The 24,813-nt window shown below is 41.5% G+C and overlaps 2 protein-coding genes and 1 non-coding gene across 3 annotated transcripts; 2 read left to right on the top strand and 1 right to left on the bottom strand.

The window, feature by feature from the left end:
• LOC110430352 (heparan-alpha-glucosaminide N-acetyltransferase-like) lies at positions 3,764–11,064 on the bottom strand. Its single transcript, XM_021447954.1, has 13 exons — positions 10,801–11,064; positions 10,587–10,724; positions 9,838–9,919; positions 9,663–9,739; positions 9,442–9,548; positions 8,535–8,667; positions 5,742–5,858; positions 5,507–5,598; positions 5,264–5,330; positions 5,061–5,139; positions 4,878–4,969; positions 4,469–4,612; positions 3,764–4,313 (listed from the first exon to the last, which is right to left on the bottom strand). The coding sequence occupies exons 1-13, from the start codon at positions 11,008–11,010 to the stop codon at positions 4,173–4,175; spliced, it is 1,479 nt and encodes a 492-aa protein (XP_021303629.1). The 5' UTR covers positions 11,011–11,064; the 3' UTR covers positions 3,764–4,172.
• TRNAT-AGU lies at positions 11,107–11,180 on the top strand. The gene has a single exon. It is a non-coding gene; the product is annotated as a tRNA-Thr (tRNA).
• Positions 18,207–23,212, top strand: LOC8069539 (importin subunit alpha-1b). Its single transcript, XM_002440586.2, has 11 exons — positions 18,207–18,586; positions 18,737–18,833; positions 19,472–19,563; positions 19,659–19,790; positions 19,875–20,060; positions 20,144–20,307; positions 20,402–20,480; positions 21,339–21,467; positions 21,709–21,836; positions 21,939–22,307; positions 22,387–23,212. Exons 1-10 carry the CDS (start codon positions 18,368–18,370, stop codon positions 22,303–22,305), a joined length of 1,593 nt encoding a protein of 530 aa, XP_002440631.1. The 5' UTR covers positions 18,207–18,367; the 3' UTR covers positions 22,306–22,307; positions 22,387–23,212.

Genomic DNA, 24,813 nt, shown 5'->3' with positions numbered 1-24,813 from the left:
GACAAATACTACTCAGGAGCTAAACTCCCTTTCTTAAATGTCTATTTTAGGGGATCCTTTTGGTGGCGTGATATCTTAAAATCTCTTAGTTCTTTCAAGAACCTTGCCACAATCACAATCAAAAATGGATCTACTTGTCTCCTTTGGTTTGATCACTGGACCAATGCTCCTCTAAATCACCAATACCCTGAGCTCTTTTCTTTTGCCCGAAACCCAAGAATTTCGCTGGCCACTGCTTGCGCCTCTACTGATCTTCATTCCCTTTTCCATCTTCCCCTAACCTCTGAAGCCTATCTGCAGTTCCTTAACCTGTCTACTCTCCTTCAAAACTTGCAACTAACAAATGAATGTGACATTTGGACTTATAACAATGGCCACAGAACCTTTTCTTCCCACAATGCATACCTTCACCTTGTTGGACAGCACAACCCTCATCCTGCCTTTCGCTGGCTCTGGCAATCGTTTTCCCAAAACAAGAGGAAAATCTTCTTTTGGCTCCTTCTTAATGATCGCCTTAATACTAGATCCCTCCTTCACAGGAAAAACATGCACTTACCTTCTTACTGCTGTGTTCTTTGTCAAAGCAATATTGATGAAGACCTTACCCACCTCTTCTTTCATTGTCCTTTTTCAATTTCTTGTTGGTGGAGTCTTCAGGTAATAGTGCCAAATAGTATGAGCGTTTGCCAAATTGTGGAAATTCTTAAATCTCAGCTTCTTGCACCTTTTTTCATGGATGTAATAGTAACAATGTGTTGGGCAATTTGGTCCTCGCGAAATGATAAGATCTTCAGAGGCATTGACAACTCTATCCGCCGCTGTAAGGAGTTCTTCAAACAAGAATTTGCTCAGGTTATCCTACGAGCAAAGAGTGACTTGCAACCATCGATGAAGACATGGCTACAAGCTTATTATAATATTTTTTATCTTTTTCCACTCTTTTTTGTCTCCTAAGTGAGGCTTGTAACACTTTGTACTTTTTGTTCTTTTCAATAAAATCCAGTAGGGGGTGAAACCCCTCCTGTTTCCTCAAAAAAAAGTGCATATAGCCATTATATTTTCTGTCTACCAACCTATCTAATTAATTAATGAGAAAATCTGAACCATTTTCATGCAATCCTCTCATTTCCGAATCTGGTGATTGAGTCCTCCTTCAAATGGCAGAGTATCTTTCATGATATGTACGATTGATAGTCCAGAGCTTTGCATTGGCTGTGTGAGTTGAAGTGCATGGATTATACGGTGTCCGTACTTTCATAAAAGTACCACAGCTCTGCAGTTGGGCATGGTGTACATGTCCAGTCCCTCGTTTGAGTATTTGGCCGTGGAACCATTAGCAAATATACTAGGAACCCTACCAAACCATTAGAACCAGAAAGCGACCGAGTGTTTTCGAGAGTTCTGCACAAGATTACAAGTGAGAAACAGCAAGATCCTGGTTTCCAAATTAACTCACTAGAAATGTTTCCGCAGGGAAACACAGAAACAGTTCACCAAACAAATGAAACGCCACATAAAAAAAAACTTTTCTTGGATCTGATGATGTTTGGCAATGCAGAGTTGGAGCAGAGCTACAATCTCTATTTTAATTCTCATTCTGAATCTGAACAGGCATTAAGCAGCTAAGGTTTATGCATCAGCACATATGCCTGATTACTACGTTGCATCTACTGGCATCCTCTGATCTCTTTTATAGTTCACCTCCTCACCAGGGGCGGGCCTAGGCCTAAGGCCAGTAGGACCATGGCCCTAGTCGTGGCCCAGATTTTTTAGAAGAAGGTTTCAATTTTGGCCCAGCAAGCAACAATGAAGCCCAACAAGGAGGAGACAAGGCAGACCACAGCTGCTCCTGCTCGGGACTTCACGAGTCGGTGAGTCGCGCTGTGCCTCCCACGGCGCCGCCCCTGCTCCTGCCTCCTGCGGCACCGCCCTTGCTCCTGCCCGCATCCCGCTGCAGCCTCCCGCCTCGTGGCCTCCCGCTGCAGCCTCCCACCTCATGACCTCCTGCCTCACTGCCCTGCCGCTTGCTGACACCCTGCGGTCGACCGTCGTCGCCCTTACAGGGAGGCTGGCTGGCGGACCAACGACCGACCGTGCCTCGCCCCTTGGCATTGGTGGCTTGGCCCTTGGCTGTCGTCCCGGCCGAGCTCCCCTCCGGCCCTCTCCCTGTGTCTGTCAGTCTGTGTGACTGTGAGTCTGTGACGGTGATTTGTGAAGGTATTTCTTCAATCATATACTTCTTCACTGCTTCAGTGCTTCTACTATTTGTTTACTTTGATTCTAATTGCTAATTTTAACTTTTGAGCCAGAGCTAGTGCAGTAGATGTAAATTTGAGCCAACCAACTGTAGAACTGAATCTCGAAATAAAATGGGAGATGACTGGTTGAATCATAGGATACCTAATCTACCTAGTACTTCTGGTATGTTACATTCAACCATTTAGGGGGTGTTTGGCACAGTTCCACGAACTCTGCTCCACAAACTCTACCATGGAGTAGCTCCACAAAAAACTAGAGTTTGTGGAGTACCTCTTTAGATGCTCTCACAACTCCATCCTTTTTCCTCGAAATGAGTGCGTGGAGCTGAAACCGTTTGACTAAAAAACGTAGAGCGGAGCTGAAAAACGTGGAGCAGAGCAGTCCCAAACACCCCCTTAGAATACAAATACATATTAATATGGGATTATTTTTCTTTGGCTATTTCTGTTTTTATTAACTGTTAGATCTTGTCCAAACTAGGAGTTGTTATTGAAGACATGGAAGTGGAAGATGCGAATACAACAAATCATCACTAGACAATAGGTATTTATTTTTTAATGTATTATTAATTATCGTCCTATTAATTATATAGTTCAATAATTTCTCTGAATTTGCAAACTTTGTTTGAAAATATTTATTTTCCGTGATATACGAATATATTGTAGGCGGTAGCTTTTAAAATTTGTCCACTAGGATTTGGCCGTTAGAATTTGGCCTTAGTCTTGACCAAATCTTGGGTCCGCCACTACTCCTCACTATGTTTGTGTTCTATAAGCAGTGTTGTACTAAATACAGGCAGCAATGAGTAGTGTCCATCAGTTCATGCACGAGTGGGCCGGAGCACTAGCCATCAGCATTTCAGACCATACACTAAACAAACGGACGATCCGTTGGCTTTTGGATGGACCATGCATGCATGGCTTGAGCAGCACTTCTTCTTTTTCTCTTTTTATTTTCCGGGTATTTTCTCTGCTGACTGTGTTTTTCTTGGACCAGGGACGTTTTTCAGTCCGTGAAGCCAACAGACCCGGTATGCAACTTGATTAGCTAACATAGGTGACGTTCCAGATGACTCCTACTCACAATCCACTACTATGTTGTTCTTCCATCTTGAAAACTTTTTCCAACACACACTCACTGATGATCTACTAGACACCTAGTCACACAAGGGATGCATACTTATAAGATCGGCAGATTCCACATGAAGATGAAGCTAAGATTGCCAGCTACAGGTATGGTACAAGTGTTCAAGGCAGTGCTTCAAGCCATGAACTATGGGAGATTGGAAGGTGGTGCACTATTACTGTACTTTATTTGCTCTCCATTGATCCATAGATGATAGATGCATGATCTGCTGCATTTAAGAGCTCTGGCATTTCAATTCAATGGCCATACTAATGCCTTGTAATTAAACGGTACAGTATTTTTCATTGGTATGCATGTTTGAGAGGCCAGAGCTTGAAGGTACTTCCATAAAATTTCACTGTGTATTGACAGTTCATACTTTACTTTCATAAAAGCACCACAGCTCTGCAGTTGGGCATGGTGTACATGTCCAGTCAGGCAGTCACCCACTTGACCATGGAATAATTAGCAAATATACTAGAAGTAGGAACCCTACGAAACCACTAGAACCAGAAAACAATGAAGTATTTTTGAGTTTTTCACAAGATTACGAGTGTGAAACAGCAAGATTACGTGGTGAAACACTTGCAACTTCCAGCAATACATTTTCCTTGTCTACTTGGAGGCGGATGATATCGACCTTGACACCACAACGTGCTGAAATCAACCACTAGACCCATGGTTCCAGAGTCGTGTTGCATTTACAGATAAAACAGGGTTACCAGGCGTTTCACCAATATTTACAGGTCATCGATTCCGTCCATCAGAGAACTGTCGACGATTTGGTTCTACAGTTTCAAGTAGATGCCTTTCATGTGCAGGAAGCCAGCGGCCAAGCACCAAAAGACTATCTCCAGGAGGACGAACGCCAAGGTGCCCCATCGTTTCGACTGGAAGACGGCCTGGAGCAGAGATTCAGTAACATCCACCTGAAAGACAAGGGGAGGTTTCCCATAATATGTTTAGCACTTTTTTCCTGAGAAAATAGCAAGGGTAAAACCTACACCGCAAGATTTGGTATGCACAAAATATTGGTGCAAGTGTGAGAACATATAACAGATTTGGCAACACACGAGACATTTACCAGGTTGTTCTCAGGTGACCGCCAATAAAACCCTTGAATAAGGGTGGGGAACAGCTCGCAAGCAGCTAGAACATAGACTATAAGTGCGTTCATGCCCATCCACTGGAATAGTACGAAGGGCTTCTTAATATGAATAACATCAACCTGCAAAATAGACAGAGCCTTTGTAATAAGATGCATCTGAACCATCTGGTAGTAGCAAGTATTGCCTTCTACTACTAGTTTGCTAAAGTAAGATGCATAGACTTTATACAAAGTAATGTAAGGACACAAATAGTTATATGAAAACAAGGGCTACAAAAAAATGATATCAAGAATAACATGCTGTTCTTTAGTAACAATATCCAGAGATGGTTCAGCACTCACAATTTAACAAACGAAATTGAGATTACTAGAATATAATACTTACTATGTAGTACAACAGCAGCAACAAGAACCCAGATACTCCTCCAGTGAGTAGCATGTAGCTCACTGTATACAAAGGCTTGCTGAAAGGCATGCCTTAAAACCAGCATATACATGTATGTGAGACCCAGAAACTGAAGGATTGGTTAAAATTATGCATGACAGGTTCTTGCAAATATGTGATTACCTAATAATAGCACTAAAAATGCAGAGATCGTCAGCACCACAGAAGCTAGCAGCCATACTAGCATTCGCTTTGAATGATTCTGCAGCAGAAGCAAGGTTAATTTGGAAATGACATTCCGTTACACAATTTTATTTTGTTCAATACTAAAGGGTTCCTACAGATAAGTATATGGTTTAGAAGGTACTGCATTTCAAGTGGCATACCTTGCAATGAATTAAAACATGTCCAAAGAACAAACCAACAAAGCAAGTAACCGCAGCCATCAGCGTACTGCAAAATCAAAATGGGACGTTACCCTGATTTGCCTTCAATAGATGTGCTTAGCTAATTTTGGTTGGGGCGAGGAACAAAGTATGGTTCATGTAGGATTAGATGTTATTCCTCCTTGAATGGGCCATATGCTTATTACAGAGCAACAGATGACAACAGAATGTAGATATAACTACCTTAATAAACCCTCGGGATCAAATGGAGCCAGGCACCAATCTGGTGCATTCGGAGGAAGTGGTCCATAATCAGGAGAATTAATACTGCATTCCTATGGGATGAAATTAAAAGGAAAAAAGAAGATAAGTTATGCTTAGGATATGGTATTATGAAATTTCTGTCCTATAAAAACTTAACGACTTTCGAGTGAAGAAGAGTAAAAAGTAAACATCAGTCCATTTCTTGAATGAAGACCTTTGTCCTTTTGTAGACTGGGTTCTTGTACAGGTGATTTTCACCAAGCAAAACTCGATCTACCAAGCCAACTGCATTGCAAGGTGGTCCAAGACTACCTCTGACTCCACATTGGACCTGCAAATTACCAAAAAAAAAGTGCAACAAGGTAAGTACTATGATTAGTAATTTGGCAGTAAAAATAAAGGGAGTAGTGCAACAAGCTTTTTTTTTCTCGAAAACGCAGGAGAGCTGCGTTTCATTATATTAAGAAGAGAGAAAAGGGCGAGAGCCCAAACAACACAACACACACCACACAACACAAACACACTCACACTAACACTCACACTCACACTCACCCTCCAACAGAACAAAGATTACATTTGCACCGATGACAAAAAGAACACAAGGCGACCAAAACTAAGCTAGACAAGCTAACTACTAGGGAGGAGGGCAGATAAGAAAGAAAGCCCTCGAGCCCCCGCCGCCGACCACATGCGGCGCTCCTCGCCGGCGATGATCAGAGCACCGGCTAAATTTGGATTTGCTCCATCAAAGACACACCCATTACGATGGTTCCAGATAGTCCAAGCTCCAAGAGTGATAAGAGAATTAACACCTTGCCTCATCAGCTCATCAACAAAGCTGCTGCTAACTTTCTCCCACCAAGCATGGAAGGACAACTCAGAAGGCTGAGGGGACAGGTTATGAAGTCCGACCTGTCTGAACAGTCTGAACCAAAATTCTCTTGCGAATACACAATGGACAAGCAGATGGTCTATGGTCTCGTCTTCTTGGTCACAGAGAGGGCAGGATTCTGGATGAGGCAACCCACGACGTGCCAAGCGATCAGCTGTCCAACACTTGTTGTGTGCAACCAGCCACATAAAGAAACGACATTTGGGCAGTGCCCAAGATTTCCATATTCTTTCCCATGGTCCAAAAATCGTAGACCCCAAAAAGAATCCATCATACGCCGACTTAGCTGAGTATTGTCCATTAGAAGAGAGCCTCCAAACATGTTTATCTTCAACCTCTGGAAGTAGCTGAAAACCTATCAAAAGATCCCATAATTGGAAATATTCAGCAAAGACACCCACTGTGAGAGCACCCCGAATGTCTGAAGTCCAAGCATGATTAGTGAGGGCGTCCTGGACAGTGCGCTGCTTGACCCTCCTTTTAGGGATAACCGAGAAAAGGCGAGGGGCAAGGTCTGCAATACATTTCCCATGGAGCCATCGATCTGTCCAGAAAAGAGTGTTTGCACCATTTCCAACAATAGACTCTACTGCAACAGAGAAGAAGGCTCTCACTTGATCAGGTACATGTACAGGAAGAGCAGCCCAAGGGCGATGAGGCTCTGTTTTTTGCAGCCACACCCATCTCATACGCAGAGCCCAACCAAGAGACTTGAGATCTGAAATTCCCAGCCCTCCGAGTTCCGGTGGCCGACAAACCTTGACCCAGGCCACAAGATAATGCCCACCTTTCGCATCTTTACAACCTCTCCAAAGAAAACCGCGCCGAATTTTATCCACTGCTTTGACTGCCCATGGAGGAAAATCGATGGCCGTAGCCAAGTAAATGAGCATCCCAGTGAGAACGGATTGTACTAGGATTCTTCTTCCAGCCCTTGTCATTAGATCAGCCTTCCAGCTAGGCAGTTGATCTGCAATGCGATCAATAAAGGGTTGCACTTGCTCTTTAGTTAGTTTTCTTAGGGAGAGGGGCACTCCTAAGTATTTGCAAGGGAAATCTGAAAGGGGACAAGGCAACAGGTTTTGTATGGTTGCAATTTCCAAATCAGTACACCTGATCGGAAGTACATTACTTTTCTGCAGATTAGTCTTGAGCCCAGAAGCTTCACCAAACAGGTTAAGGATATCCAATGTTGTAGATATATCTCCAGACTCCGGACGGAGAAAGATAGCCACATCATCGGCATAAATAGAAATGCGGTGCTGTAAACCTCGAGAGGACAGGGGCAGCAACAAACCTTCACTGGTGGCTTTAGCAATCATATATCCCAACACATCCATTACTAGGATAAATAGCATGGGGGAGAGGGGGTCACCTTGCCGTAGTCCACGTTGATGATGAATATGATCCCCAGGCAACCCATTTACTAGAACTTGGGTTGATGATGAGGAGAGCAGCCCACTGATTATATCTCTCCAAATCTGTCCAAAACCGAGCTGTTGTAGAACCTCTAGAAGGAAGGGCCACGACAAGCTTTCAGCTACTCAATGGATTATAATCCCTACGTTTTCTGTTTTCAAACCCACAAACAACTGGTGGCTCCCAAAAATGCTGGTTGGAACTGGCACTTAGAAAACCTGCTGATCTTTTCTAATTTACACTTCAATTAAGTTCAAATTTCTAGTTCCACATGATTACTGGCAGGGAACTCTTTATAAGTTTATTGGTAACTGCCTAGGTTCCCAATCCCTTTCCAATCCTAAAAAGCATTTTTAGTGTAACTTCCCACACAAAAACAGTATCAACACAGTGAATGCTAAAATTTGAATCTCAAAGTACACCAACTGCTTTTGCAGATGTAAGTACAAAAATAATTAGCTAATCATTCAACACAAATGGTGCCAAAGCATAGTAGGTGGAAAATACATCAACCGGAAATAGCTGAATTACAGCAGCTTGAGTACATCTCATCCTTTCAAACATATATACACATTGTAATCATCATGTTATTAAAGCTTTGAAAATTATATACAGTATCGGAAGCAGAAAATGTTGTATCACATAAGACACTCCATTATACAAGTAATTAGAATAAACCGAAGATTCTCTTCTTACCATCTTTGATTCAATTGAATTGCTTGGGATTGAAAGGGTTGAATTGCTAGTTTGAATTTGAAATTCCCAGTTTGAAACATAAAGGCCAAATACCAAGGCAACATAAAGCACTGTAATAGCTATGGCCATGAACCTTCAGGAGACAAACAAATGTCAGTATTCGTATTAATACATTTTGGTTTTCATAATAAACTCAGAGGTATTCACACAACTAAACTCATATGCAGTACACCAAAACTACAAAGCTCTTATAAGTTGTGGCTAACTGGCTATACAGCTAAACCTTATGTAAACACCGCAGTTTGAACATGACCATAAGGACTGTTGGAAGTGACATAACTCCCACTCTCACACACACACAAAGTAGTCACACGGCTGAAGGCTTGTTGTTGCTGCTGCAATAGCTTACTTATTCATTTACATAGTTGCATATGCATATGAAGTATGAACTTACCTAGTGCAAGTTGACTGTTGTACTGCAATCAACAGTCTACAGCTACTGACATAGTTGCAGGATAAGCCTGAAATCCTAGCATGCTAGCTAAGGAACACTAGAAGTCTACTGAAAGGTCCAGACTACTATTTGGCTGGTTGATTTTCATCCTTACAAAAGAAGTTGATATGGAGTTGCAGACTTCATGCACAAGACTCTCTGTCATGGTCCAGAATTTCAAAGCTTGCATAAATAAAGGATAGCATTCCTGACAGATAACTAGACAGGTTGTTCTGAGTTATAGAAAAGAAAACTTGATGGCAAAGTTCACTTTACTGAACCAAGGGAAATAACCATAGTAAAGAACTAGGATAGAAGTTCAAGTGTACGTTACTGAAATGGTGAATAAGGATTTGTAAAAAAAACATAGAAACAATCTTTTTCCAAATTTAAATGCTGCCCATATTGACTAACCACTCCATGAAGTATTTCTTCACAAATGATACAGGTGAATCCACCAAATTATTGTTGACAAGCCAAATCTCTGACATTGCTGCTACAAAGTATCCAATAGCTATCCTCTACAAGTACAAGAAGAATGATAGCAATAAGAAATCAAAAGTTTCAAATATTACATGAATAGAAAAGAAATGGAATACACCAACTTAAATAAATAGGCTTGTTTTATTCATCACCTGCAGCACACCAAGCCATCGAATATGATCCAAATCGACACCATAAGTTAGTTTGTGTCGTCCATGAATGTATCCTCCTACAAGTACAAAAGAACACCAGGATAAACTCCAACCAGATAGGAATCCCACAAAATGGGTGGATGAGAGCTGGCAAAGAACTAGCAATAAGTATAACCTTGCAAAATCACACCCAATATGAAAAGTTTTGAAGCCCGGATTGCAGCCTTCTTAGTTGCATCTGTCTTGTTTGGCATTTTCTGCAGTCCAACATCTGCAACTGTCAGAGGTTATTTTTATCCTAATAACTGATTACATTGTGCACCAAGCACCAACCACCCAAGAAAGATATACAAACAAAACTGTATTCTGGACAGAGCACAACAGATGTAAAGAGTAATATTTGTTCCTAAATGTGAAATCTTACATCATACTTCATCTACAATGTAGAACTAGCATCCCTCTTATATCCAATGATCACGCATCGCATCTTTTCAATGGTAACCATATTACTGTTTTTGGCATAGGAGCAGCAAGAGAAATGGTTTACAGAATTAAGTTGATGAGGTAGCCAAAGTCAACAGATTCTACCAAGGATGTTTTCAATAATCCATTGCCCTGGAAAGTAGGATATGTCTGCAAGTCTCTAGCCTTTATACTCAGAAAAAGTGTTGACTTCACCATTTGGCAATCGCAGAGACACAGCTCAACGAGCCCTCTCAAATTTCCCCTCCCATAGTCCCATTTGAGGGGCAATGGAATAGCTCAACAAATTCCCAATCCCAACCCATATGGTGGCATCAATTCGCAGCAGCCAGTGGCCCAGGGTTCAGGATAATAAATCAAAAGATCCAACATTCTATACAGATTGGTTGCTTCATTCATACTGTGCTCGAGCAGCTAGTAGTTAGTAGTTCAGCATACTACCTTGAAGACGAGTGCGGCGGAGACGCCGATGATGAAGAGGAAGGCGGGCATGACGAAGTCCGCCACCGTAACCCCGAACCACGGCGAGTGGTTGATGCCCGGCCACGCCCCGCCGGCGTCGTCCGCGAGTATCATCATCTGCGCACGCAACCAGAGTCCACGCCTGAATTTCGGAGCCTGCCGAGCAAAGAATCCGGGTAGAATTTCCACTCACGGCAACAGTGAAGCCGCGGAACACGTCCAGCGAGGCCACTCTCTCCGGCTTCCGCTGCTCCTCGGGCTGCGCCGCCGCAGCATCTAGAGGCGGATGCTCAGGGGACGGGGGGTCAGTGTATGGGTGGATCTCTTCGTTCGGGGCGAGCAGGGGGCGGCGGCGGTCGGAGTCGTCACCGTCGCCGGCGATGGCGACGACGGTGTCGTGCATTTTTGGATCTTCTCCTCTGTGAGATAGAAGAGGACAGGTTAAGGGGAATTTACTTTAGCCTTCAAATTAACTAGAGTGTAAATTTATGTATCTAAAGCTCTCGTAGCTCAGTTGGTTAGAGCACCCGTTTAGTAAGCGGGAGGTCTTGAGTTCGACTCTCAACGAGAGCATTTTATTTTTTTTATTTACATTATTACATGTTTTTCTTCTCTTTTCTTTTTATTTATTTATATATTCTCACTTATTTTACATATTTTCATTCTTTTTTTCTTCCTTTTTACATGTTCTCACTTAATTTTTTTTTCTTTTTATATGTTTTCACTAATTTTTTTCCTTTTTATTTACATCATTACATATTCTCATTTGTGTTTTTTCTCTTTTCTTTTTATTTATATGTTCTCGGTTATTTTCACATGTTTTCACTCATTTTATTTTCTTTTTACATGTTCTCACTTAAAATTTTTTCTTTTCTTTTTACATGTTTTTGCCTAAAATATATTTCTTTACCCGTATTTCTTTTTACATGTTTCCATTCATCCTTTTTATATGTTTTCATTTTCACTCGATCTTTTCTCTTTACCGCACTAGTATAGTGCATGTGCTAACGCCACGATTTTATTTCAAATGATAATATTTTTGTATGATGAAAACAAATGGAGAGCAACACTTATGTTGTAAAGGGAAACATTTGAAATGAAACCTATTTGATAAACCTGATAAAGATTATTTATACTTCGGCATGGCAAGAGCGTCAGCAGATCAGTAAATGACTGTTGTTCGTACAATAAGGTATGTTCACCTAGCTAAACAATCTGAAGAGACTACCAGCAAAGCCAATTTCCATTCTGTCAAATTCCAAGATAAAACATGGCTTCACATTGTTCAGCAACACCCATATTCCAGCTTGAGATGAAGTCGAAGAGCTTTGTGTAGGTGTAATTCAGAATAACAACCTCCTCTAATTTGATTTCACTTGCGCCAGTGCATGCGCTCACACCCGTGTCGTGTTGCTCCCCACTCAGGCGATGGAAGCTCGCTGAGAACATGTTGTATCATGATCGTTTTGGCTAAACACTAACCCAAAAAATAAAAGTAGAAACAAATATATCTTCTTTGTGAACCTGAGGAAAGTACATTTTAGTGTGCCATGTTTCCTTGAGGGAAGTATATTTTAGTGTGCCCTGTTTCCTTGAATTTGACATCAGGCTCATTACATTCAAGTTTGCAAAAACTATTATAATAAAGCTCTCACGTCAGGTGCCCAAAATCAATATCATGGCATCATCACTAACTATACATGAAACATGGGAATTTAACAACAGAGCATTTAGTTAGCTTCCAATTCCACGGTACGATGATAATGAAATTCAATTGGAGACAACAGTTATCCAATACTTAGAACCAAATTAGCAGTAGGCAACATCTAATACTCTAATCCAATATGGGAGTTTGTCTTTCTTTAGCAGCCATCTCAAGTAAGAATTTTTTTTCTTCTCATGAGACTAATTTGGTAACAACACTCCTCAAATTGCATATATAAAAATATTACATTACATGTATTCTTCCTAATATCTTCCTAGAAATTAGTTGTGATCTTGTTTTACAAATTAGTTGAGTGCTCTTCTAACCTGATAGCATTTTACAAAAACAAAGCATTTTACAAAAATAAAGTAATGAAATAAGCTCTACCATATTGTTTTAGGAATCTACATCTAGACCTATACATATGTGCACAATAGAGCCGCTTCCATGAGAAGAAAAAAATTGTTGGCCTATTTCTTGTTCAACTAAATTTCAACAAAAGTATATGGGCAGAATGACATGAACTCGAATCCTGAGATAATTTGGGTTGTGATTTACTCACCAGCTAATGCTCTTCCAAACGCCCTTGAAAACGTTGGCACTGCCCTTAGCCTTCTACACCCGGTAAGGACTTGCATACTGGATATTATTTTTCAGCGACTGTCAATTGGAAATAAACCACAATTCCTATTTGAGTAGTTAAGCTTTAGATTGGCAATTGAGACTCCAGTTACAGCTTCAAAAAAAAGAAAAATAAAAAAAGAGCCAGTCGCATTATGACTGTGAATTGAATTTTCTCAGTTCTGGAACGATTTGCCTCCTCAAGCTCCTCTGATTGGATAATTAAGTAATCTCTCATTGAACAAGCATACAAGAATCTCTACTACCCCTTCCTTCCCCTGTCACCTTGTGCCCAATCCAGGTAGTGCAAAAAAAACTAATTACTTTATGGCTATGAATTGAATTTTTTGTGTTTAATATTTTTCCAGAGAAATCGAGATAAAGAAAGTAGGGATCAAACCTAGGATCTTACTATTACAATAAAAAATACTATAATAACTCACCAGGTATAGTTGAGATAAATATTTGATATATAGCACAGGTATAACTGAGGCATATTTGATGGCACAAGAAACAGAACTTTAGATCTAAATAATATAAATTTATGATGATAAATAATTAACAAGAAACATCTACTATATGAAAGATGTGTCCAGTAGGTTATGACGTGATTAAAAAATATAGTTACTATCACAGAGGAAACCAAACATTCAAAAGAAATCGATTTTGAATAACCTGTCATTGTCACATGCCTACGCAAGCCTAAACGGGGATGGATGAGATGCAAGTAGGAAATACATCATGGGATTGACTGGCTCACCGATGGAGACTGACCGGTGGCCTGCGGCCCATCGCGCCTCCACTGCTGCCGTTGCGCCCTGCCGAAAAAGCACCGTGCAGATCCAACCTTAGAGATACCTGATCCGGCCACCAAGGCACCGGATCTGGTCGACGAAGCCATTACTACAAAGGATAGCAGTTGTGACCCGAGGGTACAGGGAGGCCGCCGCTGCGTTCCTTGCGCCTGCACAAGCCTCACGGAGGAGCGATCCAGCAGTCGTGAGGTGGATGAGGGAGAGAGTCGACGGCGCCGAGATTGGGGCGCCGCCCGTGCCTCCCGCTTGTGGACGACGTGAGGTCAACAATTTTTTTCTTTTTTCGGAGGGAGGAGGAACGAGTAGGGATCGAACCGTGGTTGTTGCGATCATGAGAGTCGCGCGAGCGTGGGCATGTGTGAGATGCCGCGAGACCAAAGGTGTGTAAGGTCGTGATCATACTTCTAATCTGGGCCGTCTAATCTGTAGAACATATGTTGTGAGCCGTTGTTCTTGTAGGTGGGACTTGCCTAGAGAAGATTTCAATTATAGTAGAGATTTCTTCTTACATGTTTTCACTCATCCATTTTTCGTGTTTTCACTTAATTTCTTTTCTCTTTACTCGCATTCTTTTTACATGTTTCCACTCAATTTTTTTCTTTTTACCAGCATTGATTTTTTTATTCATTCTTTCTACAAGTTTTCACTCAATATTTTCCTCTTAAGAAACATTGATTTTCTAGTAAAAAATCCATCCATATTTTTTATAACCTTTTAAAATGTTTTTGCTTAAATTTTCTTTAGTGTCATTTGGTCTGGTCAAAAAAAAATTGACCATACTTTTCTGTAATTTCTTTCAAAAATTATTTACCACCATCTAGTTTTAGTTCATCTAACGTTTTAGATTTTAAACAACTTTTTAACAGCATTTTATTTGGACTTTCTACTTTAGAGTGGAATTCATAACATTTAAGGCAATATTTGTGTTCCTTCCTTATCAGTTCCTTCCTACTCCTATGTTGTGATTTACCATTCCGTTTAGTTTTCCTTGCATGATAAAAGAACATGTGTTGTGCTTCACAAGTTAGAATGTGGGTTAATTAGAATAGTGTCAGTATAATTTTTGCGAAGTTGAAAAACATCTTTACAATTTATATAACTTGAGATATGTCATTATAATTATTGCTCTATGAAATATGTCACGTCCTACGTCTAGTAGCACTGTAAGGCACCTTCAAGATGATGGTCGGTCGCAATGCCTTTGCCTCTTTCTTCTTTTTCTCTCTGCCACTTGCTCTCATGTGACCTTGCATAGTCCAATAACGTCCACGAGACTCCCACACGTCGATCACTACCCTCATCTCCTCTGCTGGACTCGGCATCGTTCCTCCATGCATCGAGGAGGACTCGTCCACGTAGCGGAGCTTGGCAAATGGGTCAGATAGGGAGGAGCATGCCCGTGAAGGAACTGTCCCCACCCTCAAAAGGCGTTTATGCCTTAGCCCTCATGGACCTAGTCAGTAGTCACATGCCCCCTCCCTCGCTCCCTTGCTGCACGACGACCTCCTACATTGCAACCATGTCACACAGGTGCCCAAGGTCATCAATTGCGCGCTGAGCCACTCGATTAACAAGGTGTGTTAGTTGTTGAGGGGGATGGGTCCCATTTGAAGGGCTTGGAGTTACTGGCGGCCCTTCCCTCTACCCTAGGTGAGGTAAAGGAGCAAAGTGAGAGAAGGTGGTCGTGGCAGTGGCTTCAAGTGTGGACAAGATCCACAATTTTGCATGAGTATTTGCATTTTTGAATATTTATTTTAGGATTTAATATAGCATTGTTTTTGGTGGTAGGCGATGTGTCGACGACGGCTTTAGTCTTTCGAATGTGCCCATAAGAATAAAGTTTATGTACGTGCATGCTTAAAGCAACTCTAAGAGCATCTATAACTTTCAATCTTACAGAGCCATTCAATGAATATTTTCTTTCTATATCTCTCGTGTCTCTAACGAACTCTTTGTATACCTCACCTGAGTTCTTAAGAAACATACTTAAGTTACAACACATTATTCAACAACTTATTCCACACACTAAAGTAGAGGTGATCACTCAAAGACCACATGGGCTAGGTATTAAAAATATCTAAGCATGAACATGAATAAAAGCAGGATGGCTGGAGCTTGATCTATGAGTCCTTTCATATGAGGCTAAAGATAAAGAGCTTGACCGTAACTAAGAGCATGTCATCGTTCCAGAATAATTAATATCTGCATATGGGTGTGTATATCTTTCCCCACACGAGAATGAGGCCACTGCCCATAAGATCCATTAGTAAAGGGGTTAATCATTGCTCAACTTTTTTCTATATTTGGTCAGGAATCAGGATATCCAATTAATGGCAGAGATGTGTAGGAGTACTAGCTTTACTAACAAAGGCCACAAATGTATACTCAACAAAGTTAAAACATGCCTCAAGTAGGGAGTGGGTCGGACTGACTAGATGGAGGAAACAACTCATGGGTGTCTCCCGAAAGTAGGCAAGCAAGTAATCCAAAGATATAGAGATAGAATAGAAACCAATACGTGTATGTAATCTTATATGGTTAGAATTTCTTGTGACTGAGTAGAAAACTAATATGCACCTAATCAGGGGAATGAAACTACAATCACCTCCTAGACTATATAATAAGGGCGGGTCTCAGATCAAGAAACATATTTTCCAACTCTCACCAACACATCAGTAAATCCTTGCACGTAACTAAAACAATAACCGAATTGAGTACCTCACCTTTGAGGTGGTCAACTTCTTGAGCATCTACCACACAATTTTTGTTGACCAGCTATGCAAAGTTTATGAGAATCCTATGTCTACCTCAAGCTCAAGTTTTAGGGGCTACACAATCGAGAAAGTTGTGACCTATTCAACACCCAGATTGCCTCAAAAGAGTTGGTTCTCATTGAGAAAGAAGTGGTTGAAGGAGAACCCAAAATGAAGAAGCTTGCGACGTCAACCACATTTAAGTCCATTTAAAATATAGAAACTGGGTTAGACTAGTTTTATTTTGACTGTGCTTTTCTGAGAAGAGCACTCCTAGAAAAAAGATGTACCAAAACAGAGTTATATAACTATATACCTAATATTAAAGAGAAAAATTCTCTCCTCTAATTATTTATCTGTTACTCTCTCTTGACCCACTATGTGTCATCCACTCTTTGAGCATAAGAGTCTTAACCAATCTTACTCAGAGCAATAGTACATGATTAATTATTAGACATAAGACTATTAGAGGTAAGATTAAGAGTTCTATTGGTTTAACATCCCATTTGGGGTCCATTCTCATATGAGTTAGAATTACATGCATCTGGTCATTGTACATTGACAAAATCTGTTTTCTAGACGTATTAGAACAAATCAATTTCAAGACATTGAAACATATGACGTGAGTTTGTACACTCCATTGAAATGCATGGGCATGTGTGCTAATAGTCTATACTTAAAAATAAAAAGGAGAAAAATTCTTCCTCTATCTTTTGGTCTATCACTCTCTCCTCCATCCGTTCACGTTTATGCTCCTGACTCCCCTAAGCATGAGTTTTGCTCAGTTTTTTAAGAGTAGTAATACGATAAATTAAAGATAAAAAACCATCATATCTGTGACCCATACTATACAAGTTAAAGTAGTGTGCGTCTAGCTATGGTACAAAATTTGATTCTAAAGCATATTAAAAATAGATGAAGGCAAACTGTACCTGCAACTTACTATGTGCATGTTTATATACTAGCTTTGATAAGAAAACGATGAGTGCATATGGTTCTTAGTTTGGCAAAGCTCTGGATCATGTGAAGTAGTTTCTCTAGTAAACATGAAACCCTTTTTTTAAAAAAAGTGGTTGACAAAAAAAGAACTTTAATGAAAAATTTGTAATATTTTATATCAAGTTATCAAAATCTAAAAATAAGTCATGTGTTTGACCCCAAGTTCTCAATATAAAAATAGTCATTGTTTCGCCAAACCGCTTGTAAAGAGCTTAAAAGAAGTTATGTATTTTAGGCTACTTCTCGGTACAAATAGCTTTTTCGGAGCAAAAGGTTTAAATCCTTTCGCGAGGAATGGCCAGTAAGAGCACTTCCAATGTAGAAATTATCATAGTTTCTATAGACATTAATTATAGTGTCACCCAAAACATGAAGTGCTATGATTGCTTTAGAATGGAGAGAGAATGAATATGATTTGATAAAAAAAATTACATAAAAACTATCTATTGAGATTATAATTTTTTTATATATAGTATCTATATAAATTAATAGATATAAAAACTAACTGCCTATAAAAAAAAGTGTCAATGTGTATTTGAACCCGAGGAAGCCGTTTGACAGTCCTCTACGCAAGAGCCGCGGTAGCAAACGTCCATATTCACCCGTGCGAAACCGCCATATCTCCCATCTCCAATGTCCCGTACTCCCCCGTTCGCACCGGCCCTCGGTTGGAACGCCCGCCTATATAAATCTCCCCCACCTCCTCCATCTCCCCCTCTTCCCCCACCCGTTCCCCAATTCGAAATCGAATCGGGTCGGTCTTGCCGTGCGTGCGTGCGTGGCTGCGCGAACGACTCGACTGCACACCCCCCACCCCGCTCCTCCCTCCCGCCGCCGCCGGGTCTTCCCCCCTAGGGTTTCGCCGCGATGTCGCTCCGGCCGAGCGAGCGGGAGCAGATGCGGAAGGGCAACTACAAGCAGACGGTGGACGCGGAGGAGAGCCGCCGCCGCCGGGAGGGCCAGATGGTGGACATCCGCAAGGCCAAGCGCGAGGAGAGCCTCCAGAAGAAGCGCCGCGACGGCTTCCCGGCCTCCGCCGCCGGCGCCGTCCCGCCCATGGGACACTCCACCGCGCTCCAGCAGAAGGTGCGGCCGCTGCCCTCCCTGCCTCGCTCCCGATCTGATCCGTCCCGCGCCACCCCCTCCTTCGTTAGGGTTTGGGAGACGCGGGGGGGCTGGTACTCGATCTGCCGGGTTCGGATCTGATGATTCTTCTCTTGTTGTCTGCTTGTGCAGCTCGATGGCTTGCCCGCTATGGTGCAGGCCGTCCTCTCCAACGACCCCACCGTGCAGCTTGACGCCACCACGCAGTTCAGGAAGCTGCTCTCCATAGGTGAGATTCGGATCTTATGTGCAGTTACCGTTTCCGGATGGATAGTAGTTTATGGGGGGGTGAGATTTGGGCGGTTTGTCGAGTAGTATTATTAGGCCATGCGTGAGGGTATGGTCAGTTCTAGGTGCTCAAGGTAACCGTCATATACGGGTCTTGACTTGTGGATTGCATGGTGGCAAAATTAGTCATTGCACCCTCCCATTTTCTGACTGTGTAAATTTACTGTCTCGTTAGATAAACAAACCCTACCCTCTAGCCTCTGCAACGTGCTTATGACCATGTATGCCAGGAAGTTTTAAAAAAGCTATGCTCCTGAAAGCATTTGATTTCATGAACTATTCTGCTTGCTGCTGTGGCAATTATTGTTTCATCCATGTGTATATAAATAAATATATATTCATTTGTTTCTTTATTTTTTGGACTGGAGAGAATTGTATAAAAAAGGTCATGGAGAGGCTGCACGCCTCTTCTATATTCTTGTACATCCTAGATAGCAGCTTTGATTGTACTGTGAGATTTTTGTATTTGCTGGTGAATCTAGATGAGTACCTGATACTTCTTTCTTAACTCATACTGCAACTTTATGTGGGAGTTGTTTAGTAGCAACTTGCTGATTGAGTTTCCTTCAATTTCTCTAGAGCGTAGTCCCCCAATTGAGGAGGTGATCAGCACAGGAGTGGTCCCTCGATTCATCGAGTTCCTTACACGCGAGGACCATCCCCAACTCCAGGTCTGGGAACAGTCACACTGATCAATCATGTGGCTTTACTTTATTTGCTCTCTTATTAATTGGTGGCAACTTGTTCTTATATACTTACGCTGCAGTTTGAGGCTGCGTGGGCACTCACCAACATTGCCTCCGGCACATCAGAGAATACCAAGGTGGTGGTTGAGAGTGGTGCTGTGCCCATCTTTGTCAAGCTCCTCAACTCCCACAGCGAGGATGTTCGTGAACAGGCATGCACTGAATTACAACAGTTACTATCTTCTATATGAGACTTATGTAGAGTGATGCTTAGGTTCTTTTTTTTTGTTTTGCAGGCTGTGTGGGCTTTAGGTAATGTTGCTGGTGACTCCCCAAAGTGCCGTGATCTGGTGCTTGGTCATGGTGGGCTTTTCCCCTTGCTGCAGCAGCTTAATGAGCATGCTAAGCTCTCGATGCTCAGGAATGCCACATGGACTCTCTCCAACTTTTGCCGTGGGAAGCCACAACCAAACTTTGATCAGGTTTCTATCTGGGATTGTTTCTCTTTCTTGTGTTGGCCAAAGTTGATTCTTTGAGTGATATTGTTTTGTTGATGCTTGCGTAGGTCAAACCAGCATTGCCAGCACTGCAGCGCCTTATCCACTCTCAGGATGAGGAGGTCCTAACTGATGCCTGCTGGGCTCTCTCATACCTATCTGATGGGACTAATGACAAAATCCAAGCTGTCATTGAATCTGGCGTGTTCCCACGCCTTGTGGAACTTCTGATGTAAGTTCAATTTTTTATATATGTTTTCTCTTTAGCATTCTAAAGTTTTACCATGATCAATGATTGAAACCATGACACCTAAATTTTTATTTAGGCATCCTTCGGCCTCTGTACTCATTCCTGCTCTGCGCACGGTGGGTAACATTGTAACTGGGGATGACATGCAGACTCAGGTAAACTCAATTGGCAAGCTGGACCTCCTTTTTAATGTTTTCTTTTTTTCCCTACATTGATGTATATCCTGTTGTTGCTAATTTAATGCAAGTCAGAATGTGTGTTGTCATTTGTTAAAATCAGTCTACCCTTGTATTGATGTTCTTGATTTCATTATGTAGCTGCAATACTTGCCTGGACTAGATTTGAAAGCTTCTTTTGTCCTTGGGTAGCACTGTAGATTGTAGATGTTGCAGACATGTTAGTCATGGTGCCCATATGGGTCCATGCAGACAAGGGGAAGTCACATCAGCTTCTACTTTGTCACACTAGTTTCTTTAATTGGGCCTACAAGTTTGATTAAACAGTTTTATTTGCCAGATACATTACCTAGCAGTCAAATCAATATTGTCATGGAGTAGAAACTTGTATACACACTGGAATCGTTGTCTTGGTTTGGCAAGAAATAACATGTACTATATTATTTCATTCATGTCTATATGTTAGTGTCTCTCCCTCTCTTCTTGTATATACTTCTGACCTTCCATTGCATCTCTATGCACATCATGATTCTGCCCTTCCATTGCATCTCTATGCACATCATGATTCTGCCAGCCTAAGTTACCTTTATAAGTACAAATACACTTTAGCAGCACTGTTTAGCAGGTCTTATTGGATGTAGGTCTTGATGATGACAGATTGCTAAGCTAACTTTTAAGACGGTCCTAATAGTTGGTCATATTGATTTTCAGCCTTGATGACAAGAATTCCTTGCTGATTTCATCATTGAAATAAATATTCAAAATTAGTTTTCCACACCGTTGTACCATATTGACATTTCATATTCCACTAAACCTAAATATCCCTCCTTCCTGCAGTGTGTCATTGACAATCAAGCACTTCCATGCCTTTTGAACCTCCTGACTACCAACCACAAGAAAAGCATCAAGAAAGAAGCATGCTGGACAATCTCAAACATCACAGCTGGTAACAGGGAACAAATTCAGGTTTGTGTGCTTAAAGTTCTGTTGATAAATCAAGTCTTATATTTACAATCATGTGTGTATTTGAATTGAATTAGCTTATGGTATTTCTTTTTAGTAGTTGATGTTTGACTTAAATTATTTCAATAAATAAACATTTTCTCCCATAGTCCCAGTAACTTCAATGATATCACCTGGTTGGTTTCTTATTCAACTGCTCCGTTCTGTTTGGTTTCTTTCCTAAACTAGTATCATATGGTTGCAGGCCGTGATCAATGCAAACATAATTGCACCTCTGGTGCAACTTCTGCAAACTGCTGAATTTGACATCAAGAAAGAAGCAGCCTGGGCAATTTCAAATGCCACTTCTGGGGGCACACATGATCAGATCAAGTATGTAAATATCTAGTTTGTTGTGTTATTTGTGGTTAGTATTCCTCATTCTCCATTTTAAACAAATAGTTGTGATAACAATTTCTACTGTACGGAATGTAGGTACCTTGTTGCCCAGGGGTGCATTAAGCCACTCTGTGACCTGCTTGTCTGCCCAGATCCTAGAATTGTAACAGTTTGCTTGGAGGGTCTTGAGAACATCCTGAAGGTTGGCGAGGCAGAGAAAAACCTTGGTGGAGGCGATGTCAATGTCTATGCACAGATGATTGATGATGCTGAGGGCCTTGACAAGATCGAGAACCTGCAGAGCCATGACAACACTGAGATATATGAGAAGGCTGTCAAGATGCTCGAATCCTACTGGCTGGAGGAGGAAGATGATGCCATGCCCTCAGGCGACAATCCCCAGAATGGCTTCAACTTTGGGAACCAGCCCTCTGTTCCATCAGGTGGATTCAACTTTGGCTGAAGGTATGCTCTCTCTAGTGGTCTTGAGTAAAAAATGGGTGGTATGAACATTCTGATTTCTGATGTGATATTGTACATGCAGATGCCCATTTGGAATGGCGGCTGTGCCATTATGCCTTGGCTAGTGCTTGGGGCTAGTCAGAGGTGGGGTAGTCGCGTCGTCCAAGTCGTGGTTGGGTCCCATTGGTCTGGTCTCAGGGAGTCGGTCAAGTCAGTCCCAGTCAGCAACAGGGTCAGTCCTAGGGCTGCATCACCAGTGGTGCAGCTTGGTCAGTGGTCAGTCTTCAAGGTCAGCGGGTTGGATCATTTGGGCTCTTTGCTCCCACCACCACCTAATGGTGGGAGGCATGGAGTCGCAGGTGTTGTCGGGAGTTTGGGTTTTGCCTCCTCCTATATAGCATGAATGGATTATATTGTTTTTACCTGTTTGATGAGGTAGAAAGAACCTTGAAAGATAGGGAATGTGTCGGTTTTTGTCAAAGCGGTTCCTGTGCTGTATAACATGTTGCAATGAGTATTGGCACAACTTATAAGACATAATGTCAAATGGGTTTTTTTGGAGTCCCCATTCTGGTCTCTCGAGTCTAATTTCATTGGTTTATTATTGTGTATTAATTATACACAGGTTTTGTGGTTGGTTGGTCATGTCTTGTCTGTTGTAGTCACTTGTCTTGTTTCCTTGCTTTTGTATTTGCCACCGTTGTCTGAAAGTTGTTCCATGCTTATCTAGAACAATAGAAATAGAAGGCCAGGGGGTATTTGTGAGACATTTTTTATATGAGGTTATCAGTATATGGTTCCTAGTTTTATGGTGGAACCTGATTTATCGTTGTATGGCCATGATAAAACCATTGAGAATTATGGTGTAGCAACTGAATGGAATGAAATCAAAGAAGAAATTCCGTGCATGTTGGCTCTGTTTCATCAGATATATATATCGTGCATGTTTTATTAAGTATTTATAAAACTGTGCAATTGGGTTTGCGATTCCGGCGTGGAACTTCCTCGATGTCCTCTCACCGTGGCAATGCTTTTATGATGGCAAATGGCATTCGATGTTCTCCGCTGCTCCGCTGTACTACTCTAGTTTGTTGAGGGGTGGGCGAATGATGATTGCGACTAATCTCTTCCCAATCATGCTGGCAGCCCATTGGCCCCAATGATTGGCATACATGTGGGGGCGCCATATATGGTTGGGGCTGCGGATTGTTTCCGGTTTCCTGTTATGCTTAGCTATGTCTGGTGTGTCATTTGCCGTAGTCGTCTCATCGCTGCTGCGACAATGATAAGGTGGGAGGAGGCAATAGGCAATGGAGGCATGGGCTGTGTGCTCCGCTTTTGTTTCCACCTTTCCTCTGCTGTCTCCATTTGTTTTGTTCCACACCTGCTGCATATGTCTGCCCTTTTCATTCAAGCTTTGGTGTAGTAGTACTTGGGACGAATGGGTTGCCTTGTTACTCCATGGAATAGAGGATGGATGCCCCCACCATAAGACCTCGTTTGGATGTAGTCGGATTTATATCGATCCACGTGTGTTGAGGTGGGTTGGAGTGGAACTTGAACTAAATTCCACCCCAATCCACTCCAACACATGTGGATTGAGGTCAATCCAACAACATCCAAACAAAGCCTAAAGGAAGGGACAAAACAGCTTTGGGTTTGTTGATTGGTTGGACGGACGGAGAAACTAACATTTATTCCGTTCTTTGCCCCTCTTCCTTTCTACTTCTTTTCTAAAATACTATAATGAATATACAGAGAAGAATATGGACATCTATTGCATTAATTAAAAATGTGAATCATGAAAACACATATCTGATAATAATGTATCTAACAATGCTAAATGAAACGCCTGCTCCCTCTTCATTCCGTTCTTTGCCCCCTTCCCCCTCTCTTCCTTTCTGCTCTGTTTTAAATTATTCTAAATGAACCTATATACTGAATTTGACTAATAAATATATATTGAAGAATATTAACATCTACCCATATATTGATAAAAGATGTAAAATTATGAAAGCATATTTGTTAATGAATCCAACATGTCAAATATTTACTCTCTCTTTTTCTACAAATTTTGGTCAAACCTAGCAAAGTTTGACTGATGGTAAACTCAAATCCGTTGTATTCTAGAACAATAGGGAATTACCATTTCTCATCTATGTTGGTCTCATGCATACTGTCTCTTTTTTTTTTTTTGGGGGGGGGGGGGGGCGAGTGTCTTATAAGTCAGCACCTTCTATTCTATGTATTGCCTGCAGTTAAAGTTAGCAATGACTCTCTGCATTTTCACTTTTATTTTTGTTGTCAACAATGACTCTGCAGTTGACTGACACTTGTTTAAACTACTTGGCATCATCTTTCTTCTCTCCTTTTTTTCTGAGGTGTAGTGTAAAGATTCCATATCCTTTTTTTTCAGCTGTCCCTGTCTCACAAAAAGCTGCTCTCATCATACTAACATCCGTCCTGGATGGGATAGGATGGCCCCCTGTTTCGCGCTAATTCTTCTTTG

The sequence above is a fragment of the Sorghum bicolor genome, chromosome 9 (genome assembly GCF_000003195.3).
Source record: "Sorghum bicolor cultivar BTx623 chromosome 9, Sorghum_bicolor_NCBIv3, whole genome shotgun sequence".
NCBI classification, from domain to species: Eukaryota; Viridiplantae; Streptophyta; class Magnoliopsida; order Poales; family Poaceae; genus Sorghum; species Sorghum bicolor.
The sequence above is the reverse complement of the archived record's forward strand: the minus strand, read 5'-3'. Positions and strand labels throughout refer to the sequence as shown.